The sequence below is a fragment of the Haliotis cracherodii genome, unplaced genomic scaffold, assembly GCF_022045235.1.
Source record: "Haliotis cracherodii isolate W230 unplaced genomic scaffold, xgHalCrac1.p SCAF_13, whole genome shotgun sequence".
NCBI classification, from domain to species: Eukaryota; Metazoa; Mollusca; class Gastropoda; order Lepetellida; family Haliotidae; genus Haliotis; species Haliotis cracherodii.
In genome coordinates, this window is record NW_027266268.1 from 34,953,851 (window position 1) to 34,977,602 (window position 23,752).

General features: G+C 40.5%; 1 protein-coding gene across 1 annotated transcript; it reads left to right on the forward strand.

Moving 5' to 3' along the window:
• Positions 1-15,407: 15,407 nt before the first annotated feature.
• On the forward strand, positions 15,408-19,900 carry LOC139459245 (monocarboxylate transporter 12-like). The gene is made up of 6 exons (XM_071240693.1): positions 15,408-15,507; positions 15,882-15,977; positions 17,106-17,249; positions 17,428-18,306; positions 18,849-18,899; positions 19,701-19,900. Exons 1-6 carry the CDS (start codon positions 15,408-15,410, stop codon positions 19,898-19,900), a joined length of 1,470 nt encoding a protein of 489 aa, XP_071096794.1.
• Positions 19,901-23,752: the final 3,852 nt, after the last annotated feature.

Below are 23,752 nucleotides of genomic sequence, written 5' to 3' on the forward strand. Positions count from 1 at the left end.
TTTTTCATGTACCACACTATTTCAAATATATGTATTGTATATGGGCCAGTGGCCTTGGTACAAATAAAGACTTCTTCTTCTTCTTCTTCTTCTTCACACACCGTAACAAGTGTATACGTGAAATGAATATGGATGAACCACATTTGTGATTTCGCTTTCTGATGAAAAAGACCTGTCACGCATTTGTAACGAAGCGTAAGGAAAGTACTGGCAAGAATCAATGGGGGAGCACCACGGCTGTAATTTGTATCTTCTACTGAAACGGTGTCGTGAGTGGCTCAGATAAAAAGTAGAAACCAATATACATCACTTGTTAAAAGAAAGGGTCACATATTCTCACCGTACAACTGCCGCGGCTGTCCTCGGTCTGCAAGCGTAAATATCACCAGATCGGCTTAGTAGTTGCTTAATACATGGCTACTACTAAGCCGATCTGGTGATATTTACGCTTGCAGACTCGAGGACAGCCGCGGCAGTTGCTTAATACATAGCTGACCCGTGAAGATTCCGGGATAGAATAGGTCTTCAGCAACCCATGCTTGCCGTAAAGGGTGACTATGCTTGTTGTAAAAGGCGACTAACGGGATCGGGTGGTCAGGCTCGCTGACTTGGTTGATGCATGTCATCGATCCCAATTGCGTGGCTCGATGCTCATGATATCAATCACTGGATTGCCTGTTCCAGACTCGATTATTTACCGACCGCCGTCATTTAGCTGGAATATTGCTGAGTGCGGCGTTAAACAACAAACCAACCAACCATTAATACATGGCTACGAGTGATAATAGTATTGTTTGTCAACATTATAGGTGAGTCCGTCATGCCATGTACATATAATGACTGATCTATGAACATGTGTCACCAGCGGATTTACGGATATACTAGCTGAATTGGATTCTCCATGAGATTCCACATGCTGAATTTAGTTCTGGTGAAATATACTGAACCGCAAAAGAAACGTCACCCCAAGTAACATTGCATGAGTAATTTTTGTCAAAGTTTCTAAAATTTAACATTACCTTCTCCGGAGAAATGACATTTGATGATAAAAAAAACAAAGCAGACCAATTCTGACACCACGTCATCGCCGGGACCGTCTTCAGTGGGCAACACAGAACCAGCCTCGACGAAACCGCAAAAGAAACGTCACCCCAAGTAACATTGCATGAAAAGTTGTCATTTAAACATCTGGGTAATTATTGTCAAAGTTTCTAAAATTTAACATTACCTTGTTCGGAAAAATGAACTTTGATGATAAAAAAACCCAAGCAGATAACAATAATACCGATCGCCCAAACGCATCACGGCAACGGTCATGGTAACCCGATGCACTTGAGTTACGCGCAAATTGAAATGCACATGCGTTCCCCCATTTCTTGCCCTATAAAAATCCACCCAGATCGGATAACATTCGTTCGTTATTGAATTGTTACCACATGCCAAGATTGACAAGAAATCAGCGACACCAAGCCCTTGGACGATTGCAAGCTGGACAAACCTCCTGGCAAGTAGCCAATGCATTTCAAGTCCACGTAAGGACCATATACGGGCTCCGAAAGGGAACCAGCCCACCAACACTACAGTCGACCGACCAAGTAGTGGAAAACCAAGGGTCACCACCCGACGTCAGGATCGTCGGATTTGGCGACAGCATCTTCAAGATCGCTTTGATCTGCTGCGGAGACTGCTCGACAGACCATGGGGGACACACCAGCCACACATAAGTGCTGACACCATGCGTCGACGACTGACTGACGACTGACTGACACCTGCACTGACACCACGTCATCGCCGGGACCGTCTTCAGTGGGCAACACAGCACCAGCATTGACGCTGCCAGCAGTGGAGAAGAGTCCTCTTCTCAGACGAGAGCCGTTACTGTATCTCAACAGCAGAGAGAGAGAGAGAGAGAGAGAGAGAGAGAGAGAGAGAGAGAGAGAGAGAGAGAGAGAGTCTGACGCCGCCGTCGGGAACGTTTTTCGGTAGCTTGTGTTGTTGAGAGAGACTAGTGGGGTGATCAGAGCATCATGGTGTGGGGTGGAATTGGTCTTGCACAGAGGGTCGGCCCTGTGGTCTTCCAGGTCGGTCAAGGTAGAGGCAATGGTGTCACAGCAGCTCGGTACATTGATCAAGTCTTGAGACCACACACCATACCTCATTTGGCACGTCGCCGCAACCACGAGTATCAGCATCCAGCAGAATGGCATCAGAACCACTATTTTTGTCTTAGGGCAGAATATAAATTACAATTAAAGAGTACATGGAATTCATCCTCAATGACATTAACTCCCTTACTACTACAATAGTTACAGAATCTGATTGAACGGTCTGTTTTACTATATCTGCCAGTTTCTAAAGCTATTTTAAAATTTGAACATCTGAATTTAATAAAAACAATTCTAAAATGGGTAGGGAGTGGACATGACAAGTACTTTTCCTCATTCAACATGGATTTAAAATGCTTATAAAGATCACATTTTGGAGAAGACTTTACAGAAGCATTCCAGAATTGCTGTAAATTATCTTTGAGCCTTTGCTTAAAATGGCGAATAAAAGCTTTAGAGTCACCCACCTCTTGATTGAGCCATACAAAACCAAACCCAAATTGGAATAAAATATTTCTAACTTTAGTCGCCCAAGTTACCCGCCCAACATCATCTAAAGATTCAAGCATTACATAGCATTGGGAAGGTAATCTGTGGGGTTGAAGATGTAAGAGCCTGCACCAATATTTAATTACTTTAGTCATGTAAGTGAGTTGTAAAAGAAACCTCCCACATTCCCCTAAAACCATATTTGAGCAGGTTGATTTGTTTACTTTTAAATAAAGCTTACAAGAGGCGATTTGGACAGATTCGATTTTTTTACAATAGCAAGTACCCCAAATTTCAGAGCCAGAGGTTAAGATGGGGGTGACCATAGAGTCAAAAACCTTAAACAGATCTGTACAAGTGATATTACCAATTTTCCTTTGAAAAGAGTTAATGGCTAAAATTGCTTTGGCGGCTTGGGGTGGTAGAGTAGTTTGTGCCTTACTCCATACAAGCTTAGGTGTAAACATTAAGCCAAGATATCTACAGCTTGAAACAGTTTCAATAGGTTCACCATGATAAAACCACTTTTCATAACTGGAAGATGGCCACCTTGCCTAAATACAATAACTTTTGTTTGTTTAAAGTTAATTTGCATGCCTGTTTTATTACAAAATATTTCCAAAGCATTAATTTTCTTTTGAAGCTGAGCGCAACTATCCGAGAGAGCAGAAACATCATCAGCAAAAAGAAGACCACATAAATTATCTATATCAGGAGAAATATGAATACCTTTACCACCTAATTCCTCAAATACTGTGGACAAATTATTAATAAAAATTAAGAACATTTGTGGATTTAAGACACAACCTTGGCGAGTACCTACATTACATGGAAACACTTGAGACAAACCTTTGGCTGATCTTACACAGGCTGATAAACCACTGTACATGGAAACTAGGACATTATAAATGGGACCCGATATACCTACTTTCTTTATTGAATCTAACAGAACATCATGTTTTGCAGTGTCGAAAGCTTTCGAAAAATAAATCTTAAAAAGTAAAATCTTCCCTTCTTTTTGCCAGAATATTTTGTTGTAATAGCTTGTAATGTAAACATATGGTCAATAGTAGAATAGTCAGTTCTAAAACCTGCCTGAGCTTCACTGAGGATGTTATTGGTGTCACACCATTGCTGTAATCTGCTGTTTAGAATAGATGTAAAAACCTTGCATCAAGTATCTATAAGAGATATTCCTCTGTAGTTGTCTGTATTTGATTTATCACCAGATTTATGTAATGGACAGATTATACTCTTACCCCATGAAGATGGGAAGGAACCAGTAGAGAATATTTGATTAAAAATCTTGGTGAGAATAGGTGCAAGAAAGTTACTGCAGGATTTAATAAATTCATTTGGTATGCCATCTGGACCTTGGGATTTGTTGTTAGGTAGATTTTTCATATGGGATAATACTTCTTGTTCAGAGATCGGATGGTTTAAACTATCGGAGGCAGAGGGGGCAGAATCATCATAGAGTGGATACTGGGTGCTATTGTCAGTGGATAAAAGTGATCTAAAATGGTCAAACCATTGCTGGCATGAAATATTTTCAGAAATTGTGTTACCAAATTTGTTTTCTTTAATGAGTTTCCAGAAAAGACTTGGGTCAGATCTAGCTGCGACTAATTTGTCCCTCTGAGTTTGTAGATATTGCTGTTTTTTGGAATTGAAACTTTTTCTAAAACAAGCGTCTAAAATATCTAAAGCGGTCTAGATCAACAGTGTGGTCTCTATATGGGCTCTGAGAGCAGCATACTTATCATGTTTCAAGTTTTCAAGATCTTGGTCCCACCATGGTGGCTGACATAATTTTAATGTTTGCGGAATTGTGTATAAATCTTTTTGGTATGGTCAGCAGCACATTGAATAATATTAACTATATGAACTAGGGCACTCTCTACATTAGTATCAATCATATCACATAGTGCAGATTTAATATCATAAAAGCTAGCTTTAAAATTATCAAAGAAAGTGTTACCAGAGTCTCTACTCCAGACATACTTGTACCATTTACATGGCTCAGTACTGACATCTTGCGGAAGATCATTTTGTGGCAATTTACAATCAGGTTCATATAAACAGTTAAAATCTAGATTAAGACTGCAGTATAATGGAAAGTGGCATGAATTATCTCTTGTACCAATACCAAAGTCAGTTACATGGGCAAACAGGGATGATGAAGCTAACATATAATCAACAACACTTGCTCCATTGTGTGTTACACAAGTGAATTCTCCTCTCTGATCATTAAAGAGCCTGCCATTAAAGACGTGAAGATTAAAAGAACGACAATGTTCTGCTAGCTTAACACCATAATTGTTGAAGGCATGACAATCCCTGGATTTTCGCGCCATATCAAACACATCTGCTGGATAATCTGAGGAGTCATATAAAATATCTAGAGTATCATCTGGTATATAATCTGGGAAGTCTTTAATTCTAGCGTTCAAATCGCCCGCAATGAATATATGCTTGTCAGGGTGATCAGAAGTGACTGTGAACAAATAATCTTCTAGGACTGACATGCCATCACAATCAAGGTTTTTGTAAATAGGGGATTCCTCAGGTGATAGATAAGGGAAAATAAGGATCAAATCTTTATCCCATGACAAGATAGTCGAACGAAGTAACAAAACAACACAGTTTTCAAACGACCCATACAGTCTACTTACACATTTGGTTTTTACTAATATTTCTTTCACAAAAACAGTCACACCGCCACTGTATCGGTCCAACCGATGCAGTTTCTCACGAACACAGTTGAAAGTATAGTACAATAGCCATGAAGAAAATCTGAGAAATCTGTGTAATTGCGCACAAATGATTCACACAAACCTATTATGTCAAAGGAAGCAAAATACCTTTTGAGTTCAAAGTCAGACGTGTACATCAAAAGTCCTTCAATATTCCATGATAAAACAGAGAGTTCATGTTTGTTTACCATATTGTCACTTGGCACTCTCCTACCCAGAGTTCAATGCGGCCGGCAGCCAGCCAGCATAGTACCTCTGCCACAGGCCAGCGCCATGTGACGAATCGTCACATCTTTTCACTGTCCATTCAATATATTGAATATGCTTTTCATCCGTTTCATGTTTGACAAGTCTACACATTTTCACACACACATGTCAAAGAATGGTTACGGTTCATTAGGAAAAGAATCCTAATACGTGAAAATCTTTTTGGTTTTTGCGTAGTTATCCTTTGTTTACATTGGTTGTACGGCTCCACGTGCATCGATTTTATATCAGTCTTTATGTCTTTTAGCATAGCAATCACCTCAGTCGACTCACGATCTAAACCGAGGGCTCCACCACTGTCCGCAGTGAGAGTTTGTTGAGTTGATTTCGAGCCTCTCGGCCCCGGGTTCACCTCCACAGATCCACACGTCACCAGTAGCACGCTGAGGAGTAAAAGTAGCCTCAAGCACCTAGAAACTGCATTTTTCTCCATACTTAGTCCATGTTAACTTCTTTTTGCTTTATCGGGTTGAGAAAATGTACCAATTTTAATTCGATATTGAGTTAATTCAATATGGCGGAGCAGTTCAAAACACGACCTGCTCGTTTGCACACGGCCTACCCATCACCCATCCAACCAATTTGTTGGCACAGGAAAGTTGAGGACACCTTCGTCATCCAAAAACAACCAAGACCCAACCCTGCTACTACAACATCTTAACCAACAACACCCCCGTGTACAGTTCACCATCGAAATAGAAAAGAAGAACCAACTGCCCTTCGTAGATGTCCTTGTCTTCAGAACCACAACAAACAGAATCCAAACCAGTGTCTACCGGGAACCCACCCACATATCCACTTCAGCTCCAACCACCCCCTTAGAACTAAGACTGGAATCATCTCGTCCCCTCACCAAACGAGCCATCAACCTTTCTTCTGATGACCCCAAAACTGATATCGAACATCTTCGCCTAGTCTTCGTCGACAAAGTCATCTCCTCTGTTCTCCGTCCTACAGCCAGATCTGTGACCCTTAAACCAGAATCAGTGCCCTTCCGCATAATCCCCCATTCACAGGAAAAGCCTCCAACATCAGCCGTCTCCTCAAACAGCAAGCAAATACTGACACCTACTTCACAAGTTCCACCTCCCTCAATACTCTTTTCCGAGACAACGGCAGGAACACATCCAAACTCCAGAGCCTAAAGGTATAGTTCATAAAATTTGTCAATCCTATATGTAGGTGAAATATCTCTCCCTATCAACACCAGAATCAAAGTGCACAAAAACCTCAACCATCTAATCAGACAGCAAACCAGCCACCTCGGACCTTATCAGCAACTGCCCGAATCACAACATCAATTGAAACAATCAAATACTCTACAACAACCACCATGATTTCACAAATAACAGATGCAGTCCACATTCGCCCCCCCCCCACCCCCCCCCCCCACCCCCACCCCCCCCCCCCCCCCCCCCCCTCGCACACACACACAATCCGTGTCATTTGCTAATGTGTGACATTACGCAAAACATATGGCTGAGTGATATATGTAACCTGGACTGACTGCTGGCATACATTATGCAATAATTAACTGCAGTTGTATGTCGTTGTGCGATGAGTGACTGTTGGGGAAATAAATACCGATGTGGTTAATTAGCAATAATTGCACAGGACAGGATGAAATACCTGATTTGCACCATTTAAACAAATACAATTATAGGAAATAAATGGTATGACTGGATTTGCGTATGTTTCCAGCTATGAACTAACGTTTGGCGTTTATTTAATATGAAGCTACACATCTGACACATATGATCATCGTATATTGCTGTCAGCACAAGTACCGTCGTCAAGTATGCTATGACCGGATTTGCAGACATACGCATGAATACGCATGAGTTGATACCTCAGTAAATACTTGATCATAGAGTATTTCCTACTCTTTGTTTGTTGTTTATACGCTGTACTTAGCAATTATATGATGGCGGTCTGTAAATAATCGAGTCTGGACAAGTCAATCCAATGATTGACAATATGAGCATCAATCAATGCAATTAGGATATAATGACATGGATCATCCAAGTCAGAAAGCCTGACCACCCGATCCCGTAAAGCCACTGTCACACTGGATCGTACGATTTCTGGATCGCCAGTCGCAGGCAGCCGTGAGGTTGATCTCTCGATCATGTAGACAGGCTCGCGATCGTTGTTAGAGCTCCATCTGCAGTCGTTCGTACATTAGATGAAACATTCTCGACAGCACTGGTACACCCGCCATAGCGAAATGCTGTCTTCGGGTGTCGTAGTGGACAGTAATCTGAACCCCAGAAGCCACTACAAATATTCTGGTCTGCGAACTAAAGACTGTTGGTACCACGTATCGGTATGTCGTGCAACCAGTCGGGACCGTTCTTGACGGGTCGTGCGACACCACTGTCCGCGACTATGCTCGACTGGTGGTGCGACCATGTAAGACCTGTCTGCGACCTTTTATGATTTTGAGTCGCAGGTCAGAAGTTTTGAACATGACCATAGGCCTTGCTGTGACTGAGTTTGCTCTGGCCATCACCCACGACCTCTGCGATCAGTCGTGCGCTCTTCATACGTTTTGACCGCGATTCCAACATGTTTCGGTAGCAGTTTTGTTGTCACCTGGTCACAAGCCCGGTGTGACTGCGGCTTTAGTCGCCTCTTACGACAAGCATAGTCGCTTTTTATGGCATATGCGTTGCTGAAGACCTATCATATTGAACTGAACTTTATCTTGCTCAAGGCTGCAATACATGGCATGTTGAGGGTTAACAGGGGTCAATACTCAATATTGGCCCTCTCAATATGTTAAATATGTCTCACGTCGACAATTCACTTCGAGCACATATCTAGTAGACCAGACGATCTTTCTGATATGAGTTGGATACTTCAGATGTCAGAGCTGTATTTGCAGATAATATGTAGGCATTATCAATAGAGAAAAAAACTATATAATGTTGAGCACCCCCTGTATATTTTACAATGACCGATCGTACGAGAGTTGGCATTGAAGCCCTGATAACATAACCTCGGAGATACGAACGTGGTTTGCAAGAAAACATTAAACGACTATCCTGTTTTGAGATTTTAATCATGACTACAACAAAAACTCAGAGGCATTTGCGCAAAAACAACAGTCACAATAAGTATGAAGGTTCTGAGTCAGGAACACAATCCCACATAATAATTGATGATAAAGAATGTAGTTTAATTCCAAAGATGACATTCATGACTCAAATCATCAATAGCACGTAAGCCCCCCACATGCTCGGATGACAGGCCGAATGCCTCCAGATGGGCAAGAATTTCTACCGCTGAGTCCAATGTATGTACTTGAACCCATGATGTCCAAAATAGGATCCATCGTGTTGAGAACTCATGACAGGCCTCATTCTGGAGACAAATGTTACTACTTGGGAACGATGTGGGCTGGCATTGTCATCCGCGTACAGAAGTCGGATGGCGAGTCGGTGGTTGTTGAAATGCGATACAACAACTGGTTGCAAGATGTTGCGAATGTACCGACCAACACTGAGGTTGCCTTGCATGGTGACAAGATCCAGCTTACAATCGTGTGATAGGTAACCCCAAACCATTACCGAACCGCCATCATACGGGGTCGTAGTCTTAGGTTCCTGTGTGTGTAGGCCATATTTTGTGCCTGCAATCTCTCATTCAGCCTGACATGGAGAAGGAACCTCTCATCGGACCAATGGACTCTTCAACAGCTCCTCAGATTCCAATATATCCGGGCCAAACACCATGCTAAACGAATTTTCCGAAGATGATCGGCAAGAGACGTCTGATTACCCTTCTAGACTGCATTCCCACCGAGAGAGAGAGAGCACGAGCAAGGTGCTGCTGGCAAACATAAAATTATTTTCGGCGCGAACCTGGATTTGAACACATAAGTTTGAAAAAGACAAACAACGCAGATATTGAATTATGAATACATATAAGAATAACAAGAACCGTAACTACGATTTTGATATATTTGAGAAAATGAAGTATATGCAAGAAAATGAAACTGATAGTACGGTCAACAACGCAAAAAAATGCGGCTTTTGTTGCATTAAGGTGGACTGGAATAAAATATACAAACATTTCGTATATTGTAGATAGTACTGAAAAAATATGTTTTTTAATTTATCATCACGTTGATGTCCTTCACGTTATTTTGAACTTATATTACCCAAATGATTATACTGAAGTTGAGGGGTGTATGTTGTGTTGACAAATCGCCAACATTGGATTTCAGTGCTTTTAACACAACTTGCAATTTAACATACTACTTTTACATCAGTGTAAATAGTAACAAAATACAAAATATCACACACTGATTGATAACAGCACATTGGTTTGACAAATATGAGAGTAACGTATAACACATAAAACCTGACGGTCCGCCTTTCTCTTCATGTCCTAAGTTCAATGTTTGGTGACTTAAATTCAAGCTAATATTAATTGATTAAATTGATGATACAACAGTATGGATTATCAACTCCTCTACTACGCGTGTAGTCAACAACTGACTGACTGAGTGGGTGAGTTATAATTGTACATCAAGTTGGCACTATTCCAGCCATATCGCGATGAGAACAAGTTAACAATATGATAAAACTCCTTTCGACAAAGGACAGTGAGGTAAATACCACAGTATAGATACAGAACAGACCTGAGCAATATTAAAACAAAGAAACTTTTCGTCAATTGGGTAATAGAAAGTACGACCAGGCTATTGACTACTGACAACTAACGCTAGGTCACCTAAATGGGAATCATGGAGTCAACAAAAAGACGTCGATCATCTGTAAAATCGTGTTAGCTCGATAACAGGATCTTTGAGTGGCAAGTAGATGCTGGGCGGCTGACTTGTAAAGTAAACGTATACACATAAATGACGGACAAAGAGTCCAGACTGAACTCTTCTCACAGAAATCACGGAAAGGTCACACATGGTGCCTTGTTTTTTTTAAGAATAAAATTATGTCTAATTTGGCAAAACAGCCCATCGTGAGCGAGAAAGTGCGGTGGTTACATTGTTAGAATTAAAATCACATCTTTAAGTTTAATTATTTACACAAAGGAGTGATGACGACTCAAACGACCCATCCCCAAATATGTTTTTTTAGGTCGAAAACAGAGACTTGCTTGGGCCAAACAACGCCGTAACTGGAGGGTCAATCGCTGGCGTTACGTTCTCTTCACAGACGAGTCAAGATTCTGCCTTGACTTCAACGATGGTAGGACACGTGTGTGGAGAAACCGTAATGAACGATACGCCAACTGTACAATTGCTGAACACGGCCAGTACGGAGGTGGAAGTTTGATGATCTGGGCTGGCATCAGGGTTGGACACAGAACTGATCTTGTGGTCATCAGACGTGGTACCATGACTGGAGTACGGTACAGGGACGAGATTGTCACACCTGTGATCATTCCCCTGGCACAACAAGCAGGTCCTAACTTCAGCTTTATGGATGATAATGCTCGTCCACATCGAGCAAGATTTGTCACTGATCTTCTTCAGACCAACAACATCACGCATATGGACTGGCCTGCAAGGTCTCCGGATCTTAATCCCATTGAACATGCATGGGACATTCTTGGAAGGCGTGTTTATGGTCTTCATGTTCGTCCTCAGAATCTGGATCAACTTGAACAGGCCTTAAGGAGCGAATGGTTTGAGTATAATACATCTTTCATAGATATTGCATTTCTTTCTTTGCAGAGTATATTTACCACGTTGAATTCTCTATCTAAATGCGCCCTTCTTGATGTTCATTCCATATTTAATTTATTTATGTACTGTGGGTATGCTCTTGTACCACCGTCGATGGCCTATGGAGAAGTGAATAGAGGCTACTTCATGCCTTTTGTCGAATACGATTTATATTTCGTCGAGTGAAGCCTCAAACCCCATATTGTTTCAAGATCGAAGATCGAGAAACAATATGGGGTTTGAGGCTTCACTCGACGAAATATAAATCGTATTCGACAAAAATGCATGAAGTAGTCTATTTATTATTTACATCTCCCATTTTTACATATTTTAAATTGAAATTTAGTCAGATCTTTCAACTACGAGAACGACGATGATATTTCTCGCGTCGTGACCTGCTCACATACGACCTGTCGCTTTTACTACGATGAAGTAAATAGTCCACTCAATTTATACTCATTTCAAATAGTCAAAAGAAAACAAAATACAAATGTGAATCAAAAACATTTATTCAAATTGACATCATATCATTTTCTTAATTTATTATTGCATACAACTCATTGTCCAAACAATGTTTCGCACTAACGTCAATGCGTAGGAATACATAAAAATCCATAGTCAGCTGATAGTGTTCAGAGAAAACACGAGCTATATGCCACCAGTAATCAAAGCGAGGCCACCTCACTGGGTATGATGGGGTACCTCAGCTTCCTGCATGATACTCCAGCAGGATTTACGTCATAACTTCAGCTACTGGCGGTTGTGCATAATACTAGTCAATAATAACATCGCACCTAATTTAAAAACAAGCATTAAATTATTCACATACATAGATTCTATTTAAAATTTATTATACAGACCTATTTCTTTCAAATTGCTGATAATCAGATTGATCGGTTGATACATGTCATCGATCCCAATTGCGTGGATCGATGCTCGTGATGTCAATCACTGGATTGTCTGGTCCAGACTCGATTATTTACAGACCGCTGTCATATAGCTGGAATATTGCTGAGTGCGACGTTAAACAACAAACCAACCAACTAACCAATTTTACGACAAGCATAGTCGCCTCTTGCGGCTAGCATGGGTTGCTGAAGACCTATTCTATCCCGGATCTTCACGGGTCCAAGTGAAAGAAGAAGGAATGTATGCATGATACGTCTTCTGGGTTCCGGTCAGGCACATTTAGATTTGTTTGTTTGTTCTTTAAGATCCGGGGTAGAATAGTTCTTCCGCAACCCGCTCGCCGTAAAAGGTGACTATGCTTGTCGTAAAAGGCGACTAACGGGATCGGGTTTTCAGGCTGGCTGCCTTGGTTGATGCATATGCAACAATATTGTTTGTTGTTTAACGCCGCATTCAGCAATATTCCAGCTATATGACGGCGGTCTGTAAATAATCGAGTCTGGACAAGACAATCCAGTGATTGATATCATGAGCATCGATCAACGCAATTGGGATCGATGACATGCATCAACCGAGTCAGCGAGCCTGACCACCCGATCCCGTTAGTCGCCTTTTACGGCAAGCATAGTCGCCTTTTACAACAAGCATGGGTTGCTGAAGACCTATTCTACGCCGGAATCTTCTACGACGTCATATAACTGGAATATAAAATAGCTGAGTGCGGCGTTAAACAACAAACCTACCAATCTTTCAAAGAATTACTTCCAACAAGTACATGCACGAAAATACGATTCCTGAAAATTTGGGTTTAGAGAGGTATACGTGCGTAGAAAATGTGCTTTTGCATATTTGTCTGACACACGGCTGTGAAGTTTGTGTCAGTTTGATGGAAAGTTATTTTGAAAGAATGCTTATATGTACGCGCATGCTCAGATGTGTGCATGCGTTCATTACAAGCGCAAACACAAGGCCGTGAGTAATTGTTATGGTTCTCCTATCCCACCTGTCCTATAAAAAGCTTTCAGTTAAAAAAAGGGACGCCGGAGCATTAAGGTAACGTATTATTTGCTCATATATTGTCAATTGTTTATCAATATGAGCTGTTTAATTGACAATTAACAATAAAGATATTTTATGGTTGACAACTTCTTGATTCTATTATAAAGAAGTTATCTATAAAATATCTGTGTATGTTGATTTTTTATATCGTTATTGTGTCTTAATCACTATCGTGTCTGATACAGGGAGGCTGTACCTATGTCGCAATTGCGCATGCAATTTTGCCGCGGTTGACAAACTGGAGCTGTTTAACATAGCTTTTGACTAAGAGTGAATGAGTATGATTTTACAACGATTTTAGCAATATTCCAACCAATGTTAGCCAATGGAATATGGAAGATTTCTTTTTTGCTGGAACTAATGTCAGGTAAGTGAAGGTAAGTTTGTTTGGCTTACGGTTTGGAGTTAAATTTTACTTATACATGGCAACAGCATTTGGAGTTTGTTCGGCAGACATTTCTGATGAATATGGAAAGGTTGGTTGTTGGTTGGTTTGTTGTTTTACGCCGCACTCAGCAATATTCCAGCTATATGACGGCGGTCTGTAAATAATCGAGTCTGCACCAGACGATATCATGAGCATCGACCTACGCAATTGGGATCGATGACACGTATCAACCAAGTCAGCGAGCCTGACCACCCGATCCCGTTCGTCGCCTCTTACGACAAGCATAGTCGCCTTTTACGGCAAGCATAGATTGCCGACTTTTTATCCCGGATATTCACCGCTCGAATAGGGAAAGGGTTTTGTCGCCTTTATGTACACTGTCTTTCAGTGGTGTGAGGTGTAAATGTGGTTTGGTCCAACTATTCCTTGTATGTTACTGTAATTCCATGTATTATATTTAATGACATTATCCTAATGCTATGCACTTTCACATTTTATAAGCTAATCAAAAGCAGATATAATTATGCTGTATATGCTTTCAAGGAAACAAGCACACTTTACACAGATCTAGATGACGTACCATGCATACATTCCCTCTTCTTTCACTTGGACCCGTGAAGATCCGGGGTAGAATAGGTCTTCAGCAACCCATGCTAGCCGCAAGAGGCGACTATGCTTGTCGTAAAATTGGTTAGTTGGTTGGTTTGTTGTTTAACGCCCCACTTTTAGCAATATTCCAGCTGTATGACGCCGGTCTGTAAATAATCAAGTCTGGACCAGACAATCCAGTGATTAACCTCATGAGTGAATGAATCCTAAAAGAATTCGTTTAAAAGCAATTTGAAGTACCATCCTGTTTCTTCAGACACGGAAAGGGTTTTGTTGCGTTTGTGTGCATACTAATTCGAATTAAACTTACCAGGTTTCAACTTATATTTTAAGCTTTTGGCAGAAATTTCATATGAAAATGGAAACATAGTTTTCTTCAACAATTTGAAAATAACCTGTTTGTTGTGGTAGAAGTTGTAACTTTGTTGTTCACGGCTGCTACGTTATTGGGATACGATTCATTCACCAACCAAATCAGCGAGCCTCACCACCCGATCCAGTTAGTTACCTCTTGCGACTAACATGGGTTGAAGACTAATTGTAACCCAGATCTTCACTGGGTAGTAGAAGTAGTAGTAGTTCTTCACTGCGTAGTAGTAGTAGTAGTAGTAGTAGTAGTAGTAGATCTTCACTGGGTTGTAGTAGTAGTAGTAGATCTTCACTGGATAGCAGTAGAAGTAGTAGTAGTAGAAGTAGTAGTAGAAGTAGTAGTAGTCGGCGTAGTAGTATAGTAGCAGCATCAGTAGCAATAGTCCAGATTTATGACGGCGGTCTGTAAATAATTGAGTATTGACCAGACAATCCAGTGCTTGATATCATGAGTATCGATCCACGCAATTTGAATCGATGACATGCTTGAGAGAAATGAATAGGAGAATCTCTATTTAATCATATTATGACTAACTGGCTGATTGAATGGCTTCAGGAGGGGTCCATCTTCCTCAGAACATGTACATAATATTACTTGAGAGTAGGCCCAACGTCAAGCAGGTCGAACATGTATCTCAGATTGGAGAATCACACGAGCGCTGGTATGGTGCTGACAAACTTAAGACAATAATCAGAGCGAATATATGATTAGAAGGTATCTTAGAAACAGTTATTATTCTGAACTGTTTGCTTTCCAAGTGATGAGGCCCCGACGGAACATAGACGGCGGGTGGGCATGGGTGATCCTTGCGGCGACAGTGTTCAACTTGTCTGTGATGGGGACTCTGATAATCACTCTAGGTATGTAAACTTCATGTGGTGAAGGGTTTATTGGGTAGTTAAAGTATTGTCTCTCCAAGGAAGAAAAACCGGGTTCGAATCCCAGCATGGGTACATGTACAGAAGATGTGTTTCGCACGTCATGATATGGTTGGACTGGTTAACAAAACACAAGTGTTGAATATGACTAGCTTTGTTAAATAAATTGTTTGTCATGCAAATTGTGTTGCTATTGAACAACATTTATGGCTAATGTTAGTATCTTTACCTATATATTCAAATATGACTGTATAAAATGCATGCAACCTATCCACCCGACACCATGACGCATGTAATGGTGGAACGTCTCACTATGAAGCAAAGTTAGTACGATGTACATTTTTTATTTTTCCCAGGAATGTTCCAGGACCAGTTTCTCCAGAACTACGGTGGCAGCACGGCGTATATTAGTGTGTTATGCTCCCTTTTCATGAGCCTACAGTCAATACTAGGTGACTACAATGTATATGGTTCAACCTTTCATGTTCTTGTAAGATCATGCTTGCCCAATCCTGGATAGTTCTAGTAGACTGAGTTACAGTGTGGTAGTGTTTGTGCGTAGATCATGTTGTAATGTTGGATTTCCGGGTCTATTTTGGTCCACTACATTATGATGAATTCGATCTCCTTTCCCAGTATGCCATGATCATCAATTATGTCTTGCTTGGCAATCTCGTCGTGGGAACATGTGACATCAATTTCCAATTCCAGGATATTCCTAAACTAGATTTCTCCATCTGTGATAGACTCACATTTCAGCAAACATCTGATTTGATAGTGATTCACTAACTCATGCTTTTCGGAATCTTGGAATCAATGGTCTTTGCTTTAGTCATAGATTTCTTATGCTTATGGAAATGGTTTTGTCACTTTTATTCAACAAGTCAAATTTCATTCATTCAATCCAAATCATGAATTTTGTAATTGCATTACATTGCATTAAGTTACTGACAATAACATTCTTATTCACAATGTTGGTGTGCTTGTCACCTTGCCTGAAATAGCTGACTACGGACGAGATCGTATCAATGGTCGAAACAGTTGAAGTAAAGACTTTTATATTCTATTTCTTGTTTCATTTGTTACATCCGTTTATGCCTAATGGAATTGGTTTCGACGATAATCAAGAGATGTTATTCTTTGGCGTATATATATATATATATATATATATATATATATATATATATATATATATATATTGACTGTGTGTACTACTGGTAGGGCAAAGCATCATTCCCTTATCGTAAACACTTGGTGCCATTGCAGGTTTTCAGTAATCCCTTCATATTATTTTCACCGTAACTCTGCCCTTTACGCTCAATGTAATATGTTTCGGCGGAGAATCTAGGCTAGTCGTAGACGTTTTCTATTTCTCTGTGATCCTTACTTCATGTTGTAAATACATTTAATTCAAGAAGCACAAAATGCCGCGCACATCTCTTGCTTTATAAAATTCAGGTATTTATGCGAGGACTGTTGCTCAGGAACTCCAGTGAATGCTGATGAGGCTAAGGTTACATGTTCTTAATATATGCACTATTGTTGTTGATGTAGGAACTATACAACATGTTGTGCTGCAGGTCCTGCAGCGAGTGTCATCTGTAACATGTTCAGCATACGTACATCTATAATGGTTGGAGGAACTATACTTTCGGTGGGCTTTGTTGCAACCAGCATGACCAACACTCTTCCACAACTGCTTGGGTGCTACGGGATACTCTCTGGTGAGAAAAGCCATTCTGTCTGTCCATCAATGTCCCTCCATCGTACTTCTATATGTCATGTTGCTAGCGACTATTGTGTGTTAGTAATGCCTTTCAAGCACACTGAAATAGTTAACAACACAAAATATATGCGTATGGTATTCAGTGATGCTTGAAGTTACCTTTCTATCCTATTCAGGGATAGGATTTGGCATCGTTTACACACCGTCCGCAATAGCTGTTGGCCATTACTTCCAGGAGAAAAGGGTTATAGCTAATGGAATCGCCTTTTCATCTGTTGGCGTTGGTATGCTGTCAGGTGCACATTTGATTGGCTGGCTGATTGACCAGTTCGGGTGGCGGACTGCCATGTCGACACTTGGATGCATCACGGCCCAGATGGTTGTGGCAGGGTGTTTGATGTTTCCACTTGAAAGGACAAAACAGCGTAAGGATATAATGTTCTATTGCCAAAGGAATAATAACCAGAGAGAAGAAATAACGGATATAGATTCAGAGCCAAGAGAACTATCTGGTATGGCTAAATGTTTACATTGCAAAAGATGCAGTCACGACAGTGCTTCTGTTGTAATTTGTAAAACAAGTGTCAGTATGTTTACGGTTCTGAAAGACAAGATCCTACTGATCATCCTTTTCAACTATTTCATGGAAATGATGGGCTATTCCATTCAGATTGTTCATCTGCCTTCTTACGTGCGTTCGGTTGGAGTACCACAGACCAAAGTTCCATCTCTTTTCACCGCCTATGGCCTGACTCTCACAGTGGCGCGGATTCTGGGTGGGGCGATGTGTAATGACAAGAAAATTGATTTGCTGATGGTGTACATATCTTGCCAAGGCCTCAAAGCTTTGCTTGTGATGTTCATGCCACTGTTCGCACATGGATTTGCTCAACTTGTTCTATACCAAGTTCTGTATGCCCTATTTTATGGATTTGGTTATATATTATTGACGCCCATTTATGTGGAGCTGTTCGGAGTGGAACGTCTGGCAACAGTGTTTGGAGTTACCTTGTGTGTTGGTGGTATGAGTTATCTCATTGGTCCAACCGTCGCAGGTAGGTTCATTTACTAACCCACGTACTACTTGATATGCTTGAATAGTACATACACATACACACATATGTATCTCCATTTACCTTCATTAGCGCAACGATACATGAAACTTTACTGACAGTGACGTTAAACAACTTTCACTTACTCTCTGTCTAAATATGAAAATCCTGTACATGTTGCCTTGCCGTAATTGGCGAATGAAATAGATCAGGTGGTAAGGCTCTCAGACTTTGTTGATTCAGAGTGTCATCGTGCCCTATGGCGTGGAACTTTACTCCAATGAATCAATCACTGGTTTGGATTGTGTATTGTCCATTATTTGAAGACCGCCATGCATGTACTGATGCATTGCTGACAGCGACATTAAACAATATTCGCTCACTCTCTGTCTTAATATGAAAATCCTGTTGCGAACGTAATTTACATTTTTTTAAACAAATTAATATATGAATATATGATACCAATATTGCTACATTTTGGACTCTTTTATTACTGATCCTACATGCACATATACAACTGCTTTGTCATTTGTTGCTGGTTCTAGGTGCACTGTACGACATTACATCATCCTACTCGGCGGGATTCCACATTGGTGGTACGCATTTCCCTTCATCCCTATTTGCATTCCAACAAAAGGGTGCAATACATATATGGATAATTTAAGGCTTCCAACTATCGAGAATGGTAAAATGTTCGACATACAGAATTCCATATATCTTTCCACACAGATAAATATATCTAAACCAGACTTGTTTTGGCTGAAAGACTTACAAGACCGCTCAAAAAAAATCGAAAGCCATGTCATGATTTCATGGAAGGTGAGGAGTACATTGTAAGTAGTTTCAAGTAACGTTTTCGTGGAATAATCTTGAACCATAAGCTACTTACAGAGTACTCAATATTTTTTGAAGTAAAAATAAGGAATTCTCATCAAACCATTTCTAATATTTGCTTCACAATAATTATTTACTAAGAACAAACTGCACTAACTTAGTACCTGGCATCAACACTGTTTGATAGTGATTCATAAATCTATACTTATGAGATGTAGTCGTAATTGCACAACAGACTTGTCTTTTAGAAGTGATTTTTTACGAATATGGAACCTGTTTTGTTACATTTATCATCATGAATCCAGTTATTAACGAAGTTGTTTCTTCCCAAACTACTGAAGTGTATTTAAATTATTGGTGTGAATGGTAGTTTCCATTGTTCAGAGGAGCACACTTAGGCATAGGTGTTTGTATAATTTGTTTAATTGTTACTGTAATAATTGATGTCTTTAACATAGGCTTGCTCTTTTTCTTACATCGTACAAAAATGGATCATCCTATTCATTCATTTTTGATGCGACTTACGTCATAAAGTGAACTATAGTATATCTACGTACTTCCAGGCTCAGTGTCTCTACTTGGCTCCATGGGCTTATTCCTGATCCCCATCCTGAGGAGAGACGTCAAAGTTCCAGGGGATCCAGAGAACAAAGAATGTTTGGTTGTTCCTGAGAATATGGAACATCTGGTTGTATCGGAAAATAATGAATCTCTGTCAAGACGAGGGAGCAGTGACTGTATCGATATTACTGAGGGTACTTAGTACAATCAAAGAGTTGCACTGAAGGCCACAGGGCCGAGGTACATGTTATCTTTGGGAATGGTTGTATTATACAATTTTATATCAAAGTTATTTATAACATTGAAAGATATATGCATGTATATGCTGTCAGATCTTTGCCAGCATCCATGATTATTTAAAGGTTGTGACCCCAATTGGCAGGAGGCTGCTCACTATGTTTTGGTACCTATTTAAATAACTGACAAAGGTCAAAATAGAGACGTCATCTCTGATTACATGACCAACAATTTGTTGGTGGAAGTATGATGAGTCTTGGCTGAACTGCCCCCCTTCAGCAACAGGTTCTATAATTGAACAACTTTGATACAATGATGTTCGTCTAGGAAAATTGGACTGTTGGTGCATCCTTGAGTTTTGTATGGGTTGGATATTAACGTTTAACGCATCAATTCCGTTGATTGCAAATTATTACAAATTAAGGAACATGCAACCTTCTTCTGATTGTGTCTGGTTTGGCCAAGCGTTTCAAAGTAATAAGACGAACCATATTCTCCAGTCCATTCCGTCGGCTTTTACTGTTTGTGGACATATCCATCAGCAAAAGTGTCTGGAGTTTTTCAAAGACACACAAAATGGTCTTGTTCTATCTTTGTGCAGTCCCAATGGTTCCTGAAGGAGAGGCAATCGACCTTCCAAATCAATGGTATCATTTGGCTGTCGCTCTTCAATGGGACCAGAAACAGACTCAATACATTGGCATTGGAAATGTTAGAATAGGATGTTGTCATTCAAAAGAAACGACACTTAAAATTTCTCAATAGTTGAAATATCTTATCATGTTGGATATGGATTTGCACTGGCCCAGTTTAGATGAAGTTCACAGGAAATATGCTTAAGGACATCAAGCGAATTGTAACTGAAATAACAGAAGATGAACTTAACTTTATTGTTATTAGTCCGCCGTCATATAGCTGAAATATTGCTGAGTGCGGTGTAAAACAACAAAATAACAAAACACAAACCAAACCAGAGAACGAACATTATCGTCCACAAAAATTTGCGTGTATCATGCTTTATCACGTTCCTGTGAATTTCATAGATATTGAATTGCAAAGAGCCGGTTATATATACTAGCCACATAAAGAAACTGTGCACGGAGAAAATATAGATATAAGGGTACACCGTCCATATATGAAAGATAGGTTTGAACACAGCAATTATTGGACACATTCAAACGCTCACGCACGTGCCATGCGATATGACGTCATTGATGGGGGCCTATGGACGTGCAATGTGTTACTGCACGTGCATCCTGTGCAGCTGTACACAGCATGTGCAACTCAAAATTCGCTGTCACTTTGGAAAGCATGATCTGTGGTCATTCAAAAATTCAAAACTTCTCAGGCGCAGACACAAGCATATCACAAGCAAATCATGCCAAGATTGACAGCTGCACAGCGTCATGAAGCCATTGGAATGATCCGAGCGGGAATGAGGCAACAACAGATGGCAACAAATTTCCAATGCCATCGTAACACGATATCGGCATTGGTGAGGCGTTATCAGAACACAAAAGACGTTGCCGACCACCCACGTTCAGGACGTCCCCGAGTAACGACGTCAAGACAGGACAGATGGATTCGAGTTACACATCTCCGACACAGGTTCCAAGCGGCAGTAACGACGTCCCAGACAATTGCTGGACTGCGCCGTATCCAACCCAACACTGTCAGGAATCGTTTAAGTCAGTACAGGATTCGACCACGACGCCCTGCCATACGTCCCATCCTGACACACCGTCATCGAGTCAACCGTCTAAGATGGTGTGGAAATCATGTTCGCCAACCTCGAATATGGTGGAGAAATGTTGTCTTTACAGATGAATCGAGGTTCAACATTTCCCACAGTGACGGGCGCCAACGTGTCTACCGGCGTTTGGGAGAACGTTATGCACGCAACTGTATTGTGGAGAGGAATCGCAATGGATTTCCTTCACCATAACAATGTCATGTTACTGCCATGGCCTGCAATTTCTCCAGGTCTCTCCCCTATATAGCATGTGTGGGATGAAATGGAGCGCCGTCTGCGTCGTCTTCCACATCCTCCAGATAACGTCCGTGACTTGGCACAGGATTTGAGGAGGGTATGGCAGGCCATTCCCCAGGCCTACCATGCCCATTTGGTGGACTCTATGCGTCGCCGATGCACTGCTGTGATTCACACACAGGGTGGTCATACCCGTTATTGACTTTGTGACTTTGTCGTTTGACACCCTACTCCATTTTGATCTTCTGACGTCATCGTAACAGATGTTGTTCAGGTCCCGTTGACATTTGCTTATGGTCCGATCATTCAGCTGCTACAGCGTCTGCATCATGTTGTTCTTGCAGTGTTGTATTTCAATCCAGAATATATTTTCTCCGTGCACAGTTTCTTTATGTGGCTAGTATATCTCACGTGCATTTTCACTACCTTTTGAAGTACATCATACACACTTTGGACAACATGTTGAGCAACATTTCGACTTCTGTCTGTCAGACAATGATTGCGGACCTCGTCTTTAGGAATGCAATACATACACGACTGACACGTGCCATCACCAGCTCTGACTTAATTCGCTATTCCAAAGGAACCTCTCAGTCAAGCCTTGCAATCACTCTTGTCCTTTGTCATGTATCTTTTATTTAAAGTATACTCTTTTGTAACTCACTTATAGTGGAAGTAAACAGATTCTATGTGTCGTCTCGATGGAGATTGGCATCGACTGTTGCTGTTGCCACTGAGAGTTGACGTGTGTTCATTATTGCTGATATCAACAGATGTTGACAAATTCCATTAACCGTAATGCAGTAACCAGCTATCGCGACAAACATTCGACAATATCAAATACATGCATATGCCTAAATATGCCAAATATAGTATAAATTGATTATCTTGATCTTATTTGATTGATATATTTATGTTCACAATCATGTATGTTTTGTCATGAAATAAATTGAATGAATATTTGATTCATTTAATTGCCTTTTGTGATTGTAAAACTAAAAGCGTGTGCTTCAATATTATCATCCCCCGCCACGAAGAGGAAGGGGGATATAGATATGGGTGCCGTCCGTCCGTTCGTCTTTCCGTCCGTCCGTCCGTCACATTTCGTTTCCGGACCAGAACACAAACACCATGAGAGTTGTATTAACCAAACTTGGCACATAGATAGGTCTAGTGGTGAACTGGTTTCTTTTGATAGTGTGGGATTGAAAAAAAAAAATCTTTTCGAGAAATATTTTCCATGGCAATGACTTTGACTTAGACTGAAAATGGGTCCTGTTACTTATTGCTCCTGCCCTTATTTGATTCATTGAATTCCCTTTTGTGATTGTAAAACTAAAACTGTTTGCTTCAATATTATTTTAAATTCTCAATGATCCTGTGTGATAATTTAATATTTTCACAATTTAGATTTGTACGCACCGATTTCAATTTGGAAATCACCTCGAAGCAAGTTGCTAACAGATGTTGCCGGAGAAAGTTTAAGTTATTTTACATGAGTTAATAACAGTTCAAACTACGTAACTTCATCTCTCACTCTTGCACCTGGTTGTCTTACCAGCAGTATCTCGCGCAAATACCTGGAGTCTGACATTGGCACTTTCAAATGCCACGTTTTGTCACGCCATAGCGGAGGGAAGATCTACTTGCTCCCTCCACTAAACATCAATTCATATTGATGCCATTAATATATTTCTACAGGTATGTACCCTTATCTATCTGCTTTCTTTACGGTAAGCTTGTCAATGGAATAGGTAACGCGATCGTAGAAACCAAATCATAAATGTAATAAAATGTGAATATTCTTTTTGGTCAAAAGGCATCGCG